The sequence below is a fragment of the Zootoca vivipara genome, chromosome 15 (assembly GCF_963506605.1).
Source record: "Zootoca vivipara chromosome 15, rZooViv1.1, whole genome shotgun sequence".
In the NCBI taxonomy this organism is placed as follows: Eukaryota; Metazoa; Chordata; class Lepidosauria; order Squamata; family Lacertidae; genus Zootoca; species Zootoca vivipara.
This window is the reverse complement of record NC_083290.1, coordinates 14,517,983-14,527,939: the sequence shown is the minus strand read 5'-3', so window position 1 is coordinate 14,527,939 and position 9,957 is coordinate 14,517,983. Positions and strand designations below refer to the sequence as shown.

At 42.6% G+C, this 9,957-nt stretch overlaps 1 protein-coding gene across 1 annotated transcript; it reads left to right on the top strand.

Moving 5' to 3' along the window:
- Positions 1–2,319: 2,319 nt before the first annotated feature.
- Positions 2,320–9,688, top strand: LOC118096746 (uridine phosphorylase 1-like). The gene is made up of 7 exons (XM_035138860.2): positions 2,320–2,360; positions 2,552–2,669; positions 3,289–3,447; positions 4,657–4,771; positions 5,372–5,581; positions 8,205–8,351; positions 9,549–9,688. Exons 1-7 carry the CDS (start codon positions 2,320–2,322, stop codon positions 9,686–9,688), a joined length of 930 nt encoding a protein of 309 aa, XP_034994751.2.
- The last annotated feature ends 269 nt before the right edge of the window (positions 9,689–9,957 follow it).

Below are 9,957 nucleotides of genomic sequence, written 5' to 3'. Positions count from 1 at the left end.
GAGACTTCAAAGAAGTGTAACTAGCCTAAGGTCACCCAGCAGCTGCATGTGGAAGAGCGGGGCCGTGAACCCGGTTCACCAGATCGCGAGTCTACCGCTCTTAACCACTACAACCACTCTAGTGTGAGTTTCTCCTAGGAAACACATTTTTTTGTATGCAGTTTTGACTAAAACACACATTTTTGCAGGCAAATAACTCACTTTTGTTATTTTTACTGATATATTAATGTTGATGCACACTTTCCCTTAGTATCTTCATTTTTGTAAGCATTACTGTATTTGGTTGGAGGAGTACACTGCAAAATTCGAAGAAATGCAAATTCCAAAGGATGGCTGTGTTTTGTATTGGCTAGATTTGCCTTTAAATGTGAACTGAATTCCATTTCACACTCAGCCCAGTGGAGTTTCTTTCTTTCGTCTCTTTGGAACCCACTGCCAATCTACTCTGGTGGACTCCTCCAAATTCAGGTATTCTGAGAGGGAACCATTTCTGTGATATTATGATGTAATGAGCAGGATGGCCAATCAGATCTTCTGTTGCAGAAAGAGAAATGACATCAGGGCAGCCATTGTTTCAGAGGATGCAGGTTAGAGAAGTACTTTCAGAGAGCAAAGGGGCTCTTAGACAAAAAGGTAAATACTATTTTTTATGGCACAAAAATAGTTCACATGTCTGTTAGAGAGTTGTGATTTTCTTGGTCCATTGATGCTTCTCATCCAGGTTAATTGTCAAGGCTTTTTCTCAAATAATTTTAGGAGTTCTGGTCGGGTGAAGTTGCTGATCATACTGTCAGTATCCATAGACACAGAACTACAGTTCCTAAGTGTAATGGAAAGAGAGGTTATCCCGGGGCAGGGGAGATTCTCCTCCTTCAAACCCTCCCATAGGATTGAAAACCCAGCCTGCATAGATCTATGGTTTAATACTACTTCAGGTGTACAAAATCCTGTAGATCATCAGAAATGAGCAGGTAGGCCAACAGGTAAATTAAGGCATAGTTTTGCAGTTTAAAGCAATCAAAACAATTGTTCGTTTTAAAGAAAGTTGGAGTTATTTGACAATGGGACAGAGTGTCTTAGGAAGTTTAGACTTCTTCTTGGCTGGTCTTTAAACCTGCATCACTATCTGCCAGAGATGCTGTAACTGTCTGACTCCTGCATTTCATACAGGTCCTGTACGGAACAGGAGGTCAGACAGAGTAGATAACTTGCAAGGACCCTTCCAACCCCGAGATTGGATTAACTTCTTCCTAACCCACCACAATTTCTGCACAAAGTGATGTGTGCCTTTAACTCTTGACCTTATGCAGATTGTAGGGTTAGTTCAGTTGAATGCCCCATCTTTCCTGTACAGAATCTTATCACCAAAGCATTCTATGTATAACCTTATCACTTATTCACTTGCTTTGTTATTATTGTAGGTTTGGGGGCTTGGTTGGTTTGGCTGCTATTATCTTATTATTTATTTCATAAAATTTATACACTGCTTGATTGTTTAAAACAAAAACCTCAAAGTGGTTTAGAGAAGATAATTGAAGAAAAAATTTCAACCAATTGGCCATCACATGTTCCAAGAGTTAGGAAAACAATCAGGGGATAGCTTTTTTGCCTAGTCTGGTCTGGAACTGGGAAGCTTGACTTGCTCTCTTCTGTTGGAAACAAAGCTATAACTTTGAGGGTCTTCCTAGAAACCTTAATGGGGTAGCAAAATCTGCCATGGTACTAATGACAAGAGCACCTCCATCTTATGCTCATGTTGTAAAGGTAAAGGTAAAGGGACCCCTGACCATTAGGTCCAGTCATGACTGACTCTGGGGTTGCGGCGCTCATCTCGCGTTATTGGCCGAGGGAGCCGGCGTACAGCTTCCAGGTCATGTGGCCAGCATGACAAAGCCGCTTCTGGCGAACCAGAGCAGCACACGGAAACGCCGTTTACCTTCCCGCTGGAGCAGCACCTATTTACCGAGTATCTACGGTACTTTCACTTCGACGTGCTTTCGAACTGCTAGGTGGGCAGGAGCAGGGACCGAACAACGGGAGCTCACCCCGTCGCAGGGATTCGAACCGCCCACCTTCTGATCAGCAAGCCCTAGGCTCTGTGGTTTAACCCACAGCGCCACCTGCTCATGTTGTATATATGCGTAAATGAATAAAATCATATATGCTAAGGACATCACAACCAAACCATGGGAAAGTGCAGGCATCCTCGGAGTCTCTCACCACTCAGAACCTGGGGTGTGCATAACAGGATAATAGTAGGTCTCTAAAGATGCTGGTTTATCTCCAATATTTTTCTTCTTCAGCCTCTAGCCACACAGAATGGCTTCTACAGGCACAGCTAAGAAGGCAGAGGGAGAACAGCCATCAAAGTAAGTCTAAAAAGTGTTATGATCCAGTTGGATTAACTGAAACGATCGGTTGGCTTTAGAATACCAGGGTTGGATCAAAGCTATAATTAAGAGGTCATGGCGCTCATCCTGCTGTTTCCTTAGACGTTACTTGTTTTTGTGCCATAGCTATGAACTCATGCCCATCTACTCTGCATTGATAGAGAAACCGCCATTCGTGTCCCCAACCCCCACCTTCAGAAAATGAAAGAGGACGTCCTGTATCATTTAGCTCTTGGAACGGAGACCCACAATTTACCTGCCTTGTTTGGAGACGTGAAGGTAAGAAAATAAACGTTGTGTCAGAACATTGAGTCATTAAACTCTGTCTCTGATGGCTGAAAATTGGATTTGGGAGAGGTACTTAAGGAACACCTGGTGGCCTAAGGATGGAATTACATTGTTTGGCTGGAGAGCTACATTGCAAATTCTGGATTAGTAATAGCGAGCTGTGTTTCACTTCTATTGTTTCAGAAGGTGTGGATTTGGTAGATTCACCTTTCAGTGTGAACTGAATTGATTTCTCCCATCTAATACAGTACAGTGGTACCTTGGTTTATGAACACAATTGGTTCCGGAAGTCTGTTCATAAACTGAAGCGTTCATAAACTGAAGTGAACTTTCCCATTGAAAGTAATGGAAAGTGGATTAATCCGTTCCAGACAGGTCCACGGAGTACTCAACCTGAAGCGTACTTAACCCGAAGCATGGGTGTAATTGGTTCCAGAAGTCTTTTCATAAACCGAAAATTCATAAACCGAGGTGTTCATAAACCGATGTTCCACTGTATATGACACCAGTAACATTTTACAGAATAGCTAGATCTTTCTACATTTAGCAGACTGAGTAATATTATTAAAAAATCTTCCTTTTTCTTTCTTTGAAATGCCATTGGGTCTAGTTTGTATGCACTGGTGGAAGCCCTTTGCGGATGAAAGCTTTCATCATGTCTATTGCTAAGGAGCTGGCCATCGGGAGCCTGGCCTGCGACTTGCCCAACATCTGTGCCGCGACGGATCGGTATGCCATGTACAAAGCTGGCCCTGTGCTAGCACTTAGCGTAAGTACACAAGCTGTTATCTTAGTTATTTACTGTATTGAGTTTATCTCTCCTCCGAGGATCTCAGGGTGGTGTACACACAGTTGGCTTCCCCTCCCAGTCACATCCTCACAACTACCCCATGAGGTAGGCTAGGCTGAGAGATGCTGACTGGCCCTGAGGTTCTGCTACTCTTCAGCTTTCATTTCCATTCTGCCATTGACGTTGCTGTACTTCATGAATGGCAGATCTGCTTCGAAAAACTTTTTCGAAGGGAAGGATGGAAATAAATATTAAAGAGTTCAGCCAGGCCTGTTTATTACATTTACCATATTTTTCCGTGTATAAGACTAGGTTTTTGCCCTAAAAAATAACGTCAAAAATTTGGGGGTGTCATACACGGATACATCTCCACCCATTTTCTTAAATCGGAAAAATACGGTATATCCCCAAGGAGCTCATGGTGGTGTCCGTAGGTCTCCTCTTCCTCATTTCATCCTCACAACCACCATGTGAGGAAGGTCAGGTTGAGAGTGAGGGGCTGACCCAAGATCACTGTGAGCTTTGTAGCTGGGGTGGGGGATTCGAACCCTGGCCTCTCCCAGGTTCTAATCTGTGAGCTGATAGACAGCCCAGCGTTAGCCCTGCAATCGCAGGCCGATGACGTTTCATTCAGGAATGCGATGTGCCCGGTTGCTGTTGTAATTCTCTGTAATGTGAAACGTCCTTATCTGTACTGTTTTATTTTATTCTGTGTGACCAGCTAAGCTGCCGAGAGGGAGCATTTCTCTCGGCAGCAAAGCTCCTAAAAATAAACATCTGTGTTTAATGAGAGAGGAGTCACCGAAAGTAATTTATAGACACTGAAGCTGATTACTTTTATAGCTGCGCATCTAACTCTGCAAATTCGAACTGGAAAGGTTTCTGAAGTTTTAGCAGAGGAAAACGCTACAGAGCGTACTGGGCGAAGAAACGCAACTGAGATCCAGTTTGTGGGCAGTGAGGTTTTTGTTTATCCCTCCTGCCTCAAAAGACCTCAGTAAATTCACATAATCCCACACTCTGACCGCTACATCACGCTAGCTTTCTTGGGAGCACAGATAATTTAAAAGCAATTATATCTCTGTTGCTGATATGGGGGGCAGGGGGCGGAGCTATTTGGTATATTTATCTTCAGTGGGAAACTCTTCTGATGATAGAAGAAGGTGCTTGTTTGTTGTTCCTTTTCAGCATGGGATAGGGATGTCTTCCATTGCAACTATGTTGCATGAGCTCATCAAACTTCTTCATCATGCTAAATGCTCCAACGTCATCATTATTCGCATTGGCACATCTGGCGGATTAGGTATTTCCTCTTAGTCTTCCCCCCCTCCCCCTTCTAAATAAGTGTTTTTGCGGTCGATGGCTGTGGTGCTTAGATGGAACCAGGCTCCCTAAAATCACTATGGGAAACTGATCTATATTGTGAAATTGATAATACAGACTGGTGAAAAAATTTGGGGAGGGGTCCCCTTTTAAGTCTGTGCCAGCTAAAATGAAAGGAAGTAGTTTCACAGGTGGCAATATGCACCCGTGGACTTGGAAGGCTTTAAAAGAAGAGAATTAGAGAAATACATGGATGAAAAGGCATTTCCTGAAATTGAAGGCTCAGGTTTGTTTTCAGATCAGATGCTTCTCGGTATAATTTTAAAAAAGGAGGCCCAATATAAATACAAATAATGTCTATGTTATACTACTAACAAAAGATCAACAACATGAACACATTTACAAAATCCCAAAGTGCAATGAATCCTATCAGACACCAATGTCAGATCACTGGTAAAAAGTTTGTTTCATCCATGAATCTAAATTCCATGCTCTTTTGCCTCAAGTGGAGATCCATCAAGTGGAAAACATCATATATATTATATATATGATGTTTTTATGTATATATGTATATAAACAGGTTTGGAGCCAGGATCTGTGGTGATCACCAAACAGGCTGTCGATGCCTCTTTCAAGCCTCAGTTAGAGCAGATGGTCCTGGGGAAGTCTGTACTTCGCAACACAAACCTCAATGAGAAGTTGGCTGAGGAACTGCTGGAATGTGGCAAGGAACTGCATCAGTTCAACACAGTCATTGGGGACACAATGTGCACCTTAGATTTCTATGAAGGTAAGACTGCTGCAATGCAGCCCCATTGATCTGAATACTATGTCCCAGGCAGGAATGGGAGAGCAATGTGATTCACTTTGAAGTTGCTCAGTCCTATGACCCTGTTCTGTCTCATTCATGCATTGCTTAAAAGGTAGAATAAAACACACAGACATGGCCATAGCCAGGATTTTTGTTAGGGGGGGCAGGATTTTTGTTGGGGGGGGGAGAACCTCAATTAGCTATGTATTTTTATTGATCTTTATTGATTGGGGGGCAGCAGGCCCCCCCCCCGCTACGCTCATGCACACAGAGGTTCCATTAGTAAAGAAGAAAAGGTTCTTATCTTAGTTATTTCCTATTCCAATGATGACTTTGGATTCTACATTATGAGTGGAGCATCCTTGTGCAACAGAGACAGACCCTCCAGCATTCCTCAGATGAAAATAGGGACATTCTATTTTACATCCGTGGGCTCCCTCCCACAACACCTCCTCCTCTGAGGCTGGGGCAGGAACACAGACACAGTGACCAAACGAAGCAAGCTGGAGCCAAGTGACTGTAATGTTGCCTGCTGTGTCCTGTTGGGGAAGAGGCAAAGGAACACCTTTATATCCACTCAGTTGGCCACCATTTGCTTTTATGGCAACACAGAGCATCCTCAGCCAATGGCAACAGCTGGGGCAGCATCATCATAACCTCTTCAGGCCTCACAATTGTGGGTGCAGCTCAGCAGAGATTTATCTGTTCCCAGGGCTTTTTTTTCAGGGGAAACTCACTGGAACTCAGTTCCGGCACCTCTCAGGTGGGGGCCATTGCCATTGCTATTCTAAGAGAATGATGGAGGTGTTCATGGTGAGTTCCAGCACCTCTTTTTCTAGAAAAATAGCACTGCATGTTCCCTTGGTTATTGTTAAAAATATTTATAGGTGAGAGGAAGAGCTGGGAGGAGGAGAAGGTGGAGGAGAAGCAGCGGCTCCAGCTAAGCCCAGTCTGAGGTGAGGCTCCATGGCTCTGCCTTTCTCTCTTGCTTGCTTTCTCCACCTCTTCTTGCTCCCAAGATGTGGGCACTGGTGACCAAAGTCAGCAAGAAGGAGCTCAACTCCAACCATGATGGGGCAGATGAGATCTCAGACAAAGAGCAGCAGGAAGCAATTGAACATGCTTGTTTACAAAGCTATGGTAACATGGACACCATCTCCAACTCCTCGAAAGATTCCATCAATGCACGTCTCTGAAAAATTTAACACATCACCTGGGAACACAGGCTAACTAATGCCAGTGTCAATGTAATGATTCTTCGACATCAACTTCGTTGGACTGGTCGTGTTGTTTGGATGCCTGATTATTGTCTTCCAAAGCAACTACTCTATTCCGAACTTAAAAATGGAAAGTGTAATGCTGGTGGTCAACAAAAGAGGTTCAAAGACTCTCTAAAGGCAAATCTAAAAACATGTAGTATAAACACTGACAACTGGGAAACACTGGCCTGCGACCGCTCCAATTGGAGAACAGCCTTTACCAAAGATGTCATGGGTTTTGAAGACACTCAAACTCAGGACAAAAGGGAGAAACACGCTAAGAGGAAGGCACGCTTGGTAAACTCTCACTGTGATCGACTCCCACCCGGAAATCTATGTCCCCACTGTGGAATGACGTGTGGATCTAGAATTGGTCTCCACAGTCACTTATGGACTCACTTTTAAAACCGTGTTTATGGAAGACAATCTTACTCGGCTACAAGTGATCGCAAAAGAATAATAATAAGAAAGATTGATAAAGTACAGAATAAAATAGACAGACTGAATGAACAAGCCAGTGAGGAAATTTTGAAAGTAGAACAGAAGTACAACAAACACTGCCAGCCATTCTTCCCAGTCCAGGAATGGCTGAAGCTGTTGAACTAGTTGCAGCTGGTAAAAGGCACTTCTGTTTGATGTGCGATATCATCTTTTCTTTTAAAATTGATCTGTAAGCTGCTCTGGGAGTCTTTGGTATAAAACACCAGTGGGCCAAAAAATATTTAAATAAAGAAATTGACATTCCTAAAAGCTTAGGTGGGAATAAGGGAGAAGAGAGAGCACAAGGAAGTGGTGGAGCTTAGGGGTTTAGTGGGAAAGCACAACAGGTATACCCACAGGGTCCCTTCCAATGATTCTGTGTTCAATGATTCTGTGATTCTTAGTCTGGAAACTGGAAGTGAAGGCCTTAACCAGGGTGGTCAGAGAATTTTGAAGAAAACAAAAACGGGAGCAGAAATCCACTGAAATCTACTGAATACGGAAACAGTCATGTTTTCCCCCATAGAACTCTAAGGACTGTAGTATGTTAAGGATGCTAAGAATTGATAGGAAGCCACTATCTCCTTCCCAGAGCTACAATTCCCAGAGTTCTTCACTCCTTTAAGATGCAAAAGGTTAAGCAATTAAAGTCATAACCTTGACAAAAGAACTGGCCAGACTGGTTAAGCGAGCTTCCTAGTTTCCTATACATAGGATTAAAGATTAGGAAACAAACCACAGGTGTCATCTAGACTGACCCCCCCAACCCATAACACTATCAAAATATGAGGTTGCGGCATTGTTAAATGTTATTTTTCTCTGTGTGCAAGGTGTGCCAATAATATATGATGTGATATTTTTAGGTCAAGCTCGCCTTGATGGTGCTATCTGTTCCTACACAGAAGAAGACAAAATGAAATATTTAAAAGCAGCTCACGAGGCTGGAGTAAGAAATATCGAGATGGAATCTGCCATTGTTGCAGCGATGTGCAATCTTAGTGGTATCAAAGGTAACTCATGCAGCCAGTCTTGACGCATCTGCTTTAGAAATGGTCAAATTTTGACCTATGAATTTCAGCCTCTAAGGTAGCTGCTAGCTAATGCTCAATTCCTATTAAGGTGATACTTTAATCCAGCAAACCAAAATTTCTCAAAATGGTGTGCATGCTTTTGAGATCTCCATAGTTCTTCATCAGGGTCGTTGATGGTAGACAAAATTTGTTGATGGAAATACCAAGAGTGTATTAGATATATCTGGCGAGTTTTAAAGGAGAATGTGGGAGGAGACATTCAAATGAGGCTCTTTACATGCAGGTATCAGATTGCATCAAATCATCCTGGGAAGAGGACGGTGGCCTACTTTACACATAATGCTAAACTGTGGTTTGCTTAAGCCAGGGACGGTTAGCCACTTTTGTCCAGCAGGCCAGAACAAAAAGTAGTCACCCTTTCTTAGGCCACTTTTGATAGGTGGGCAGCTCTGATGTCATGCGATGTCAGGTGGTTCTCAGCGCTCCAGAAAGCAGTGGACCTTGCATTAGGTGCCAAATTTAAAGTGTTGAACGTATTGTAAGCCCTCTTGGAAGCGAACAGCCCCCTTCCTAAATTTGCATCGAAGTCTTTTCTATCATGCCACCTCTTACTTGCTTTTTCTCTAAACTAGAAAGTCTCAGACACAGCAGCCTTTCCTCATAGGGGATTTGCTCCACCCGCTTGATCATTTCGGTTGCCCCTTTCTGAACCTTCTCCAACTGTACAATATCCTTTTTGAAGTCAAGTGACCAGAACTGGTATTAATACTAATTATATTACTACTAATAATTATAATAATCTTGGCTAGCATGAAAACAGAATTTGACCTTTTGCATATCTTCAAGACTTGAATGCTTTTAAATGTGTAGTGGGTAGGAGTGGCTTATTGATTTATTTTTGTTCTTGCTTTTATTATGTATCTTGTGATTTTTTTCTATCTTGTATTTGTATGCTGTGAACTGCCATGAGATATATGGATGAAGGGCAGTATACAAATTTTAATAATAATAATAATAATAATAATAATAATAATAGGGGGAAGAAACAATAATGTTAATGGACTATCACAGCAGCATTAGGAAGGCAAGAGAAGTTGGATTCTGGCTTCTTCATTCTTTTGTGTTACTTGAAGTCACAATTGGGGTCCTCTCCTGTTTTCTTTCACTGACCTCTAGGTGCTGTGGTCTGTGTCACACTCCTGAATCGGCTTCAAGGGGACCAGATCACCAGCTCTCATGAAGTCCTGGCTGAATACGAAGAGAGACCCCAGAAGTTGGTTGGGCAGTTTATTAAGAAGCGTCTTGGGGGAAAGTGACATTTCTTCTTCTTTAAACTTCTCATTTTCATTAAAAATCCCGTATTCCTTCACAAACTCATTTATGCCATTTCTTCCACACCCAATTGCAGTACAGTTCATGCTTCATATTATTCACATTCCTCTTTCATGTTATCCTTATAATTAGAAATGAGAGCAATAAACCTTGGGTCTGGTTTGGAAGCTTCAGCTGGTGCAGAATGCGGTGGCCAGACTGCTGGTAGAGGAATCTAGCAGACATGTGACACCATTGTTAAATAGGCTTACTG

Coding starts and splice junctions, on each gene's coding strand:
- LOC118096746 (XM_035138860.2), top strand. CDS start 2,320: ATGGCTTCTACAGGCACAGCTAAGAAGGCAGAGGGAGAACA. Junction 4,772..5,371: donor TGGCACATCTGGCGGATTAG/GTATTTCCTCTT, acceptor GTATATAAACAG/GTTTGGAGCCAGGATCTGTG. Junction 5,582..8,204: donor CACCTTAGATTTCTATGAAG/GTAAGACTGCTG, acceptor TGATATTTTTAG/GTCAAGCTCGCCTTGATGGT.